The 12,439-nt window shown below is 52.1% G+C and overlaps 4 protein-coding genes across 4 annotated transcripts; all 4 read right to left on the bottom strand.

The window, feature by feature from the left end:
- Nucleotides 1-371: 371 nt before the first annotated feature.
- Triagg1_3844 (uncharacterized protein) lies at nucleotides 372-4,399 on the bottom strand (the record flags this gene model as incomplete). Its single annotated transcript, XM_062898181.1, has 9 exons — nucleotides 372-649; nucleotides 724-873; nucleotides 933-1,662; nucleotides 1,739-1,944; nucleotides 2,013-2,682; nucleotides 2,774-2,827; nucleotides 2,887-3,273; nucleotides 3,448-3,632; nucleotides 4,345-4,399. The coding sequence occupies 9 exons, from the start codon at nucleotides 4,397-4,399 to the stop codon at nucleotides 372-374; spliced, it is 2,715 nt and encodes a 904-aa protein (XP_062757347.1).
- A 1,468-nt stretch (nucleotides 4,400-5,867) lies between these two features.
- Triagg1_3843 (uncharacterized protein) lies at nucleotides 5,868-6,425 on the bottom strand (the record flags this gene model as incomplete). The annotated part of the gene is made up of 3 exons (XM_062898180.1): nucleotides 5,868-5,929; nucleotides 5,995-6,078; nucleotides 6,362-6,425. The coding sequence occupies 3 exons, from the start codon at nucleotides 6,423-6,425 to the stop codon at nucleotides 5,868-5,870; spliced, it is 210 nt and encodes a 69-aa protein (XP_062757346.1).
- A 3,241-nt stretch (nucleotides 6,426-9,666) lies between these two features.
- Nucleotides 9,667-10,923, bottom strand: Triagg1_3842 (uncharacterized protein; the record flags this gene model as incomplete). Its single annotated transcript, XM_062898179.1, has 1 exon — nucleotides 9,667-10,923. One exon carries the CDS (start codon nucleotides 10,921-10,923, stop codon nucleotides 9,667-9,669), a length of 1,257 nt encoding a protein of 418 aa, XP_062757345.1.
- A 241-nt stretch (nucleotides 10,924-11,164) lies between these two features.
- On the bottom strand, nucleotides 11,165-11,716 carry Triagg1_3841 (uncharacterized protein; the record flags this gene model as incomplete). The annotated part of the gene is made up of 1 exon (XM_062898178.1): nucleotides 11,165-11,716. One exon carries the CDS (start codon nucleotides 11,714-11,716, stop codon nucleotides 11,165-11,167), a length of 552 nt encoding a protein of 183 aa, XP_062757344.1.
- Nucleotides 11,717-12,439: the final 723 nt, after the last annotated feature.

The following is a 12,439-nucleotide window of genomic DNA, read 5'->3' as shown; positions in this document are numbered from 1 at the left end:
CGTGGTCTTGTTAGCCAGCAAGCGACCGATCAGTACTTGAAGCTATGAACAATACAATCTAGAGCCCTTTCCCTAGCAGAGACGGGGAAAGAAGAGCGTTCCAACGAAATAGCTGAGACAAATTTTTTGGGGTGGTGGATGGGAAGCAAAATGTAAAGGAAATTGATTGTATAAATCGACACGTTTGTGAGAAATACAGAGTAAAAACAAAAAAAAACATACTAATGATTGGAAAGGTGAGATGAGAGTAAGGGGGAAAAAAAGGAATAACAAGGGAACGAAAGAATGGAAACGCCATGCAATAGAGACAAGGTGGAGATGAACAGAAATACGAGACTAGATTACTTCGGAAAGAGCATAGCAAGCTAGAACTAATCCTCATCGAAAATCTGGTATGTGTTGACCAAGATGGTATCGATGACTTTGATCTGCCAGCCAGCATCTGTAATGGCGGTGCTTGGGTCAGTGCCCATGAGGGTTGGGCCGAGAATGACGGCTAGGTTGTGAGAGTTCATGCGGTTGACGTGAGAATTGTCAATGACGCGGTGTAGGTGAAGCATTAGGGCGCGCAGGGTGGCGTAGTTGGGGTCGGGGAGGCTGTTGATGATGGCGTGGAGTGAGTCTCGTCGAACAATCTCGTCTTCGTTTTCTGTAAGTACATGGTTAGTTAGTACGCAAGTCAAAAGGAGCTAAAAGAGCCTCGGGTTTCGGGAGGTGACATACTCGCTGCGTTGATAAAGCTGCTGTGGTGTTCTGTCGTGAACAAGGGGTCGGGGAGGTCACGGAAGAACTGCTTCAACAGGCCCGTAACGCTGTTGACATCGTGAAAGAAGTTCTCCGGATTTCTGAAATCAAGAGCTTGTGCCTGGGATTCTGCACAAGGGAACATTAGTGAGTAGCCAAGTAGCCAAGGGGGTGGGCGTGGGACATACCAGAATCGAACATGGTTTTCAGTCTATTGATGTGATTCAACGACCCAGATTGACGGTAGATGCCTTCTACCCCGAGACCAAATAAGTCAACAGCCTGGATGCACTGATACACAACCATAGGGACAGCAAGGCCGTCCCTCTCATAAAGGCGGCCGAGATGAACGCCAAACACTGGCTTGGAGGCTGGGGGGCCATGGTTGGGGGCACTGTATGCCGGGGGAGCGCTTGGCCCAGGAGGCTGGTAGGGAAGTCCCAACTGAGGAGGTGAAGCGCTCTTGGTTGATGGGCCTTCGTTATCTTGGAAGGGAAGCGCCCCGAGTTGAGGCGGGCCGGTGGTGGTGGGACCGCCATTGGGGAATCGAGGAGCTCCTGGTGCTGGACCTGCACCGTACTGCTGAGATGGAGGGCTGACGGGAGAGTTCAGCATGTTACCTTGGCTAAAGGTTCGGCTGTGGTTGGGCTGATGGAACGACTTTAGGGGCTCTGCACTGGTGGGAGTTGAAGCAGCCGCTGGCACAATGGTTCCTGGCCCTGGTCCCTGGAGACCTGGGCCGCCTGGTGTCGAACTGCTAAAGCTATTGCTATGGCCTGTTCTTGAGTTGACTGAAAAGGACTGTGGGGATTGTTGATATCCTCCTTGAGGAGCAGCCTGGCTAATGGAAGGCTTAGAAGTGTGGGAAACAGAGGGCAATGATGAGTGGCCCATGGCGCTGGGAGCTGAACCAAGGACCTAAAAGTTAAAGGAAGAAAGCATATTAGCATAGGAGCGGCCAGAGGTAGAATCAGATGGAACATTGAATACGCACCGGATTGCGTTCATATTTGATCTCGCCGGGGTTTGGCTGGACCTTGGAGTGATATCCTGCTACGAACTCATCCAGGTCCTTGTCGATGCTGATGGATGCAATGGCATATCTCATGCTTCGGGGTTGGTTGGGGCCGATGGAAGCTGCGTTCCTGAAGGGACTGATGACAAGACCGTTGCCTAGCAGCAGGTTCTCGTTGTTCAAAGCTATGGAAGAGTTTACTAGTCAGCATCTAGCTCGCAGTTGGTATTTTGCCAGCCAAATAAATACTTACCGAATCTTTGCATTTGCATCCCAACGGCGGAATCAATCTCGCGGATAGCCTCTTGTAATGACTTGACGATCTCGGGGCGGGTCGTGGTCTGGAGCTGGGCCTTTTCGGACTGAAGACTGGTGACGGCGCTGTGGTATATCTGGTCTGCGGTCTGGACCTTCTTCAGGAGCTCCTCCTCTTGTTGGGCGGCTGACTTGTGCGCCTTGAATGCGCCCAAGACCTTGCCGCCGCCGGGCCTGCTCTCGCCCGTCCTGGCGCGATCATATTCTTCAGCCAGAGAGTCGTACTTTGCTTTGCTCTTGCGCATGGCGGCTTCAAGGTCGACGACTTTTTGCTCAGCGGCCAGGCCGTTGGCCTTCCAGACCTTGCGGTTGCGCTCAGCGTTTCCGGCGGCCTCGAGGAGCTCTTCGTTCATTTGGAGAAGTGTGGCGGCAAACTGGATGCCATTATCAGCCATGCGCTCGTGAATATGGACCATTTCCTCGTAGACGTGGACGAATGTGCCTCCGCGCTGTTCGGGTCGCCGTATGTTATCCTGGGTGGCGCGCGCCAGCTTCTTGAGGGTCTGAGCACTGTCGTCTTCCAGGCCGGCTCGTTTTTTGAGAAAGGTGCCGAATTCCTGATTAGACGTCAGCTTCGTCTTCGCTTCTGTTGTCTCAGCCCCGTGGTGCTAGAGCTGCAGCTAGCACTGCATGCCCAGCCGGCCGCCCTATGCACAAGGACGACGATCTACCCAGATTGTAAGATTGATAGCAACTCACTTTTGCGGAAGCTATGCTCTGCTTCAAGCGCTGCAGCAGCGCGGGAATACCTTGCTGTTGAGAGGAGTCAGCATGGAGATGACGCGTGCGCATTTCACTCGCAAGATTCGTACCTCGGATGCCAGCACCTCGACAACCAACTTCAACACGGCTGGATCAGTCGGGGGCGGAGGGCTGGGCTGGTCCGCACCAGTCCCCAGGTGAAGCGTCGCCATGCCCTCGCTGAGCCTTGGATCGGTTTCGGCGCCTTCTTGCATGGTAGCAGCATCGCCGGAAGCTGGTCGGCCAAGCGTAGGGTCGTCTAGTGTAATGGACCCTGAATAGTCTCGCCTGTGCTGCTGCGTCGTCATCTGCGGCATCTGGAGCGACAGTGACGGCACAGAGGTGTCGATGGGGGAGCGAAAGTCGGACATGTTGCGCGCGGTTTTGCCTTGGAGGGGGCTCGACGCCTCGTGTACGATTGGGGAGGGAGAGATTGAGCAGTAGGCGATGACGAATCTCTGTGTTTGTATCGCCCGTTAATTCGCGAGGGAAAAAAAGAGATGCGCCGCCACGATTGGAGTTCGTGCTAGGATGTGGATACGGGTGAGTGAGATGCAGGAACAGCATGAATGGAACGAACTATAACGGACCAACGAAGTGGCGGGAGAGGGAGGCAGGGGTGGAAAACTCACTGGGAAAACGTCGAATATGTCTTTGATGGGAGAGTCACAGCCCTTTTTGAAGACGGGGGCGATGCTTTGCGACGTGATGAGCTTCGCAAGCCTCGGTTTGGAGCTTGATGTCTTTTCAACTTCTTCTTCTTCTTCTGTGTATGTAGCTTGTTGTGTATGTGTGTGTGTGTGTGTGTGTCTAGGAGCTGCAACGGAAGCGATGTCGATCAGTTCAGAGAGACCATTGAAAGGTGCCGCTCTCTCCGATGTCGTCACCAGTAATAAAAAAGAAGAAAAAATCAGGAAGAGAGAAGACAAGAAAGGGAAAATAAAAATAAGAGCAGGGTGAGGGGCCCGAGATTCGTAGAGCACAAGCCAATCGGCAAGCGATGGGGATTACAGAAGCTGGCTGCAGAAGAGATTTGGGGGCCGGGTTCTTTGTTCGGACAGCCGCCAAGGACGCAATAAATACAGTCCAATTCCTGCTGCAGGTTGAAGTGGGTGGCTGATGGAGGTCCAGTATCAAATGGGGACGGGCTTATAGAAGCGGATAACGGACGTCGATGGGGATAGAGGATGGGGATGAAGAATGGAGATGGAGATGGAGATGGAGATGGGGGGGAAACCTTGGTATGGGGGGTTTGGTGGCATGTTTTGGCTTTCAGTGGCTCTTCTTGGGGGGTTGGTGCTGCTGAGAGGCAACGCTGGCCCTTGAGCTACCGCTGCTAGCAGGCAGCCCAGTACATCCAGACTACGAGGCCAGGTACTTGCCGGGCGCTGGAAATGGCAGTACCGGCGGCTGGCGCTGAAATCGCTCGCTGAGGCCGGGGCGCTACACATTCAATCCATGGCGTAGTGCATCGGTACCATCTCTGTACTAACTCCGACCGCCCTCGTGTAAAATACCAAGGTACATACTGGTGTTGAAGTTGAGGTCTGCACCTCGCCAAAAGTAGAAGAGTTCAATGACCATTGAGTTGGGTATGTAGGTACTGATTTTCTCATGGATGAAACCCACGTCATTGCGCACCGCCTTTTCCACAGTCCACGATCCACTTTCGATTTCTTCCTTTCAAAGTTTCGTCTTGTTCAATTCTTGCTCGTTGTCTCTCATGACCGGCCGTGACTGTACGAAGTAGAGCGAGACACTTTCGGTGAAACTGTCGATTGCTTCGAAGCCTAGTGCCTCTCACATGTGCGTGGCTGCTGCGGGGAGCCCAGAAAGGCTGGAGACTGGGCAGAAGCTGTCCAAAGTTTCAGCGGCTCAACCTTATAAATAGGCGCGCTAGGGGACCTATCCCAGGTGGTTTAGCTCACAATGTGGTCCGTACGCGTATGTACGCCGTACTCGTACTGTAGAAACGGAGCACGAGGGTTCAACAACATGAGAGGAACGACTAGAACGGCGACCAAACGACAAAATGTTGGTAAATGAAGGAAAACAAAAGAAGCTTCGCGTTTCCTCTTATAAGTTGACCGCAGAGTATGGATGTGTTTAGGTCAATATTTGCTGCTAGAGCTGTCATTATCGATCAACCATCTTCCCCTCTCCGGATGCATCTGTGCCGATCTCTCAGCAGCGCCCGAGGAAGAAACGAAAGCGCCACCAAAGTCTCCAGTTCTCTTGTTTTTTGCTTGCCCCGACATTGCTGTGAAACATGCTCCTAATCTCTCACTGCATCAACAGATGATGAGCCATCCGTAGAATTGGTGCCCGATATATACGAGCAGTGCGATGCAACGTGACAACTGCATGACCGAGAGACTGACTGCTGGCCGTTATGCTCACCACCATCACTCCTCTTGTTTAGATGCCACCCACTGCGGTTATAGCAATACTTGCGCTTGTCTCTCATATCAGGCACTTGTTTTAGTAGTATTACTCGCACGCTTACTCAACGAGCAAGACTATTGAGTGGCAAAGGCGGCACCCTACTGTGCGTATTGGCACGCTTAGAAACGCATACTCTTTTATACTTATACATGTACCCTCGTAAGTCGTGGCGACACGTCAAGATACCGTAGTGTAGTACAATACCCAAAAGGAAACCCATACCGGCTGTGTAGTAATGCCGCAATCCCACGGCAGCCTTTAGCACAAAGGGGAGGCCTGTTGATTAGTATAATTGATTCAGTCAAGTCGTTGGTAGAGCCAGCGAGATCTGCACTTGGGAGCTGGAACAAGGAGCCATCCATGTCTGGACCAAAAAAAAAAGAAGCTTTGTATCCTTTTTTTTTATGAGAATGAGCCTAGGTATTTCCGACTAGGTAGGATGAAGCCCTGCCGGTTGTCGCTACTTGACACCATCGTTTCATGCCGTCGTCACAAGAGGCCGTAATGTCCAGTCGGAACACACCCAAAAGAAAATGACCCGTACCCGTTCACGCCATTGAGAACCTCTACCATCTGCTTTCTTTTCCTCCGCTCTGACCGTCGAAATTTATCGCAGACGTCTGGCCTCACGTTCGGACTCGAGCAGGCAAAGGATGTCGTCCTCACGGACTGTGTAGACAAGTCAGCCAACAATGCCACGGTTCAGCCTAGCCATCGCAGGGTTTCAAACATACCGGGTCCCTTGACGTTTCGGATGATGGAACGGGTCTGGTCGTCCATGAACTCGACACGGACCTGGGTGACACCACCACGAGAGCCTGAGAACGTTTCCGTTAGCCTTTTTATGATTCGATTCCACAGATGCCCCCAACATGTCCCTCGGCCAATCTGCATGCCATGGCGTCTGCAATTTGTTGTATTGTCGACCGCGAGTTTCCCCTTCTTATATTGTTTCCTTTTTAAGAATTGAAACTGAGAATTTTTCCTCCATCTTCCCATGAGAACAATCGAGCGACAACGGCGACAACAACTGCAACGACGGCGACGGCAGGAGACTGGCGAGAGGGAATGCTAGGGCGACAGAGCGAGGTCTCTTCATACCGGTACGGCCGAGAACTCGGGTCACCTTGACGAGCTTGACGGGGGCCTTGCTGCTGGATTCCATTGTGATTGATGTGTGTCCTTGATGGTGAAGGTGTGCAAGAGAGAGTCGAGAGGTTGCGAATCGCGGTAGTCCGTGTGGGTAGCAAAAAGGGCGTATTTTTTTCTCCTTCGGCTGTAATTTTGTGCTATTCGGCAGGGTTTTTTTTTCCTCTTGCACGACCCAGTTCGGTGCGCCAAGCGCGTGGGGCTCTTGCCGGATAAGATCACGTGCGATAACCGAAGCCCCAAGGCCCCAATCTGTTGCCGTTTTGCTAGAGGGGATGCCGGACTATTAGATTTGCCGCTTTACCGGATCTACGAGCCGCATTGCTTAGCGGCAGCTCCAACATTTCATCTGGTGTGCCAGACCTTGCCAAATCGCGACCAGGGGGTCATCAGGATGGGCTATTCCGTCTTCTCCACTCTGTGTCAAGCACATACTCGTACGTCTACGTCTTCGGTGAGAGATACAAAGATACAGAGAGTTTCTCAACTGAGACTGAGGCTGAGACAGCGAATATTAACTCGTACGATGGAAGTATCAAAATCGTTGATGCCTGGAGAGGCTCATGTCCGATCGGCCATTCCCTCCGCAAAGACGGCAAATCGCCGATGATGGTGATGGGTGCTTCTTGTCCGAAGGAGGAGCCCATTCAGTTTCGCAGGTCGCCGATTACACAGCATGGGTTCTTTAAGACAAAATTCTCTTTCAAGAGGTCATACTGCTGGATGCATGACTCCAACACGGGATGACTTCAACACACGGTGTGTCATGTCGTACAGCTGTGAGAAGACCAGATTCACAGCTTGAAAGCATGGAGAGATTGCTGTGCTGCAAGTGAGGGCTTAAGCAAAAGGCCGCTCAGATGGGCGTCTATGCTGCCGTCGGAACTGATATGCTTTGGTGAAAGCTGAATTGTGGCAGAACCATTGATCGATTCAGCTGACAGGGTTATTGGCGATGGCGGCGGCGGCGGCGGCGTTCTTTTCTCTTCTTTTCTTTTCCCTCCCTCCCTTTGCGGTGCTTCCCCTTCCCACCATCACCCCGAAAACCGGGAAATATGCTCCGGATGGTAGGAAACAAGGCACAGAAACGACGCAAGTATAGGTACTTGAGGCCTCACGGATGGGCTATGAGCTTGGTATAATTACTTTGAGACAAGAAATGCGCCACTTGGACCAAGAGTAAGAGGGTCTTATCTCTCAGCCCATCGACATCTCTGCGTCCACGTGTGTGTATAGGCCTACGCCCACCTGACTACCTGTATTGCGGCTCGGCATTCGCGTCTATCGCCGACGGTCAAGAGAAGAAGGCGAGGGAAATAGTAGTCGATTCTCGGGATCGTCCTCTTCCGAGACTTTATTTTCGTGGCGGCTGCTACAGTACGGGCGAGACAGAACAGAAAGAACCTGGCTGTGCACAATCGTGACCACTCCTCTCTCTTCTAACCAGTACAATAGTGCTGGATCCTTGTCCCCTGTTATGCTCGTACGATGACGAATCCATCACTTTTGTTGTGTCTCGGCCGATAGGTCTAAGCGCCATCAGTCACAAATGAGGGACACACCATCTTCTGTGTGTTTGAAACATATCACAGCAGTACCGGGTTTACCGTCCTATGCAAGGCGTGAAAGCGGCTAAACAAAAGGAAAAGGGGCCTAAAAGAATAAGGGGAGAAGGGAAAGAGAGAGAGAAAGAGAGAGAGAGAGAGAGAGAGAGAGAGAGAGAGAGAGGAGTTTGTCTCAAAATTCGGTCAATACAGATGACGTCTGTTCAAGAGCAAATGTGACATCTAATGACAGCAGAACCCATCCCAGCAAGGCAGACAAGGCTCTCAAAACTCTCCGAGCCGGCAACTAGGGAAGCTCCCGGGATAAACACCCCAGCATCAACCGCCCTTTTCGAGTGCCACCAGAGCAGCTTATACTGGATACGAAATACAGTACTACTTCGGATCGGCACATGTGCCACGGCGTTCCTGGGGGGGTTAAAGCGGGAACCACATTGGAACAAAGCACGGCAGCTAACAAATGGGCTTGCTCTCAGCCCGTGGACGGCTCAGGGGAAAGATTTAGGTGGTGTGGATAGCCAGCTGATCATCCTCGATCCATGGCTGGACGCATGTCTCGCCCGCTGAATTAGCTGCACCCGGGGTTGTCCGAAATCTGGAACATGAATCCAAGAACCCGGAATAAGTTGCGCGAAGCCCGTCCAAGGGGCTATATTGCAACGGGAAACAGAATGCTACCTCGGCGGCTGAGTCTTTTTCACCGCAAGAAAAAGCAATGACATGATTCACATCAACACTTGGACAACTGAGACTGTCATATGTGATACTCGTTCTGGGCAGGCTTGTGCATCGCTTAGACTCTTGTCAATACGCCTGACCACTGTCTTTGGTTCCCTACGATATCGGCTACGTTCATTTCAACAAATCGAGATTTTGGGTGATTCAAATTGGACCAGGTTTAAGTAACTGATGTTCACATTGTCCTAAGCGAGCAAAAAGCTACCAGAGCCACAGCCATAGTGCGTGTAACGCATCCTCCAGGCCCCATGCTGAACCATGTTCAGCTCTGACCTCATCCATTAAGGATTGACTCGATGTGAACTCGCCAAATAAAGTCCCTATTTTGTACACAACGCCCTTTTTGGTTGGTATCATAACAATCATCCATTGATAGTAAAAAAAAGCCCTTAGAAGGAGCTTGGCGTTAAACACACGCCATTGTAGAAGAATTAAAAGTCCAAGACGCAGCAGCCAGGGGAATACAGAGGTAGTAGAAACCCTGACTGCTTGTTTCCTTTTTCTTCGCGCCTCAACCTTTCGCCATGCCTAAAGCGCTAAACCATGCTGCCGACAAAACACTAAAGGAAATGAAAATTATCAACATTATAAAAGAGAGTATGGGGGAAACAACAAGTGGTGGAAGGGAGTGTGATATAACGTGTTTAACAATATTAGGATTAAGCGGTTGATCTTGCGATGTGCGTGTTGGTGTAGAATTGTTGGAATAACGGCGGGGGATTAAAACGATTAAAACGAACAAATGAAACAGAGGCCTGGGTCCATGTCTCAGCTGCCAACGGAGAGAAATAGAGCAATGGAAACGAACAAAGGAAACAAGGGCTGGTGGCGGCCGTAACTGTATGTGTAGACGTAAAGGCTGTCGTCGAGTTGCGAAGCCCTGACAAGGCTGTGGGTAAGCCCGCTTGCGAATTCAACATCCATTGGAATAGGGTATAGCAGCCCTCGCCGGACTTATTGGTGGACCTGAAGGGTCCTTTCATCGGGCCATCGTGGGGTGGCAATGCGGCGGTAGATCTGGCCGGGGTTCTGCTCCTCGAGCTCCTTGCACAAGACCTCAATGGCGAGCACCCATCGAGACTGCAGGCGTGACTGGCGGCATTCGAAAACTTGATTGAACTGTGATTCCTCTTGGACGCACTGGGCTTCGAGCCTGTCCAGCGCCTCCTGTCTCTTATCGAGGAAAAGCGAAAGCTCCTCTGTCTGTTTTGCCCGAAGCTCCTCCATCTTGAAAGACTGTCGCTCCCTCATGAGATTGATTTTCGACTCGCGCATGCGACCCATGCCGTCCCGCAAGTAATACTGCTGGCCCAGCTCTCTCAGGTCTCGCTCAGTGACGACTCTGACTGGCGCCGACGAGCTTGGGTTGCGGCCGAGGCCATTGCAATAGGCCTCCATGTGCTTGAGTCGGAGATGGATGTTGAGCTCATCTTGCTCCAGCGTTTCGAGCAGCCCCATCTCGGCGACAACGTGGCGATCTTCTTGCGCAGTACAGGCTCTCTCATGTCTCTCGTGGAGCTTCTCCTCCTGACACTCGTACTTTTCTTCCATCGCAGCCTCTTGCATCAGGTGGCGTGTCTGCAAGGCGTCCTTTCCCTGTGACTTGTAATCCAGGAAACGGCGCAGCTCGTCTTGTTGCTCTTGTCCAAGTTGCTGGATCGACGAGTTGGCTCGCAATCGCTGCTCACTCGCGCAGGACATGGCCTCTTTGCTCTGTCGGCGCCGCTGTAGTTCCTCTTCAAAGCTGCAAAGATTGGGGCATCCAGTCGTGGGATCCCAGATGCCTACGCACACGGAGCAGAAGCGAGCCTTGCATCGGCAGGTCATGTATGGAGAGTCCTCAGTCGGCTCAACCAAGGCTCTGCACTCGTAGCATCGCTTCCAGTTTCCCTTGTCTTGCTGCTTCTTCTTCAATACGGCCAGTTCCCAATCTTGGGGGCAATCTTCGCCAATGGGATGGGCAGTCCCTTTGCATATAACACACACGCGGCCGTTGCATTTGAAGCAGGTGAGATCGAATGGGTGCTTGGGGTCATGACCGTCCTGGGACGGAATAAAGTGGCCGCAGGCTGGATCTGGGCAAAAGATTCGTTCCTCGACAGGCGTGCTGAGCTTCAGAACTGCCAGCAAAAAGGTCTCCTGAGCTTCCTGGTTCAGGATTGTCCTGACAAGGGGGGCTGCGAGGGGCTGAGAGCAGCAGCGTGGTGGCATTTGGGACTCATGCTCAACGGCTTGGTTTACCAAGTTTCTCACGCAGTCGACGCAGTGCATATGGCCACAGTGGAGCTTGTGCAACGCGCCTGATTCTGCTCCAAAAATCTTTCGACAGCTAATACATGGGCTATATCGGAGTATTGAAAAACGGCTTGTCAGCTTATCGTTTCATCACGGGTGAAAAGCAAGGAGTAACAGCCCTGTACAGGACAATGCTTGTAGTAGACGTAAGGGAGCCTTACATTTTGTTTTCCACGGGTTCAATTGTCTTTCTCTTCCAGCGCAGGCGGTCTCTGAAGCTCGCAAAATTCCCCTTTTTGGACCCAACACTGGTCAGGCTCTGGGCAGAGCCATCGTTAACAAGAAGTGGCACTCGAGGAGGTTGAATCTGAGTGCTAACGAGGTCCATGGAGGAAATGTATCGCTCGTAATGGGAAAATGTAAGGCTGTTGTTGGAACCTCGCCTTCCTCCAGACCCAGTATCGAATAGAGAACACGGAGATCCAAAGACGGAGGAGTGCGGCGTCAACGCAGAGCTGGCTGACCCGTTGGAGGCATTGGAAAAGGTTCGATCTTGCTGGGTCCCGAATGACGAGACCGAACAGCTGCTGGCGGGATGTCGTTTGCTAGCCACGGACGGCAGAGTGGCGGCGATGCCTGCAGCGTTTGCCCTCGCGACCAGCTCTTGGTCTGCCTGGGCTTCGGTTTTGCCCACAGGCAACTGAAGCACCTCTGCAAAGTACTCCGAGTCGCTGAGCTCAGGGATGGTGAAGGATTCCGTCTCCGGCATGGCTGGAGGTTCGAGAGAGGGCGATATGGGGTCTGACAATGGGTCCATTGCCGTGCCCAGAGTGTCTGTCCAGCTGATGCAGGGAGGATGTTATATGATGAGATGAAAGCAGTGCAAAAACAGAGAGATCAAAAAGTGGGCGATGGGGGGGGATGTTCAGGGGAGAAGAGGGAGAAGAGCGTTGGAGAGGTGGAAGAAGAAGAAGAAGAAGAAGAAGAAGTGCCAGTGCCAGTGCCAGTGATATGAAGACGGTCAGTTGGGAAAGGGCAACAGAAGCAGGTGCCTCATACAAGCAGCAGCCAGGGTTTTCTTCAGGACACGGACAATGGGGCCATGCATATATAGTATGGACATGTGCTTGGGGTATGCAAGGCGGTACCTCCCAGCTAACGCACAATGACATCGGCCGTACCTTGGACGCCTACAGCTTGTATTACTGTACTCGGTGGGCAGATTATGATCGTGAGAGGCTGTAGCAGGAGAGAATGTGCAGGTATTTGCTACTCGCGGGCCAACAAAGAGATGCATATGGGCAGCAGGCGCACCAGCAACGCCAGGGAGGTACAGGTACTTTATTTGCTCGCACACGCTGGGTGCCGACCGCCCATGGCCCAGCAATGGTAGTAGTACATACATACATGGCATGATCCCGACCCGCAAGAGATTTGATGGGTGTGGGTATCAGAGCTGTCGAGAGACAAGCGATTTAGATCCGGTTGTGGT

This window comes from Trichoderma aggressivum, assembly GCF_033847375.1.
Source record: "Trichoderma aggressivum f. europaeum strain CBS 100526 chromosome Unknown scaffold_011, whole genome shotgun sequence".
Classification (NCBI taxonomy): Eukaryota; Fungi; Ascomycota; class Sordariomycetes; order Hypocreales; family Hypocreaceae; genus Trichoderma; species Trichoderma aggressivum.
Note: the sequence above shows the minus strand (reverse complement) of the source record. Positions and strands in the feature narration are given on the sequence as shown.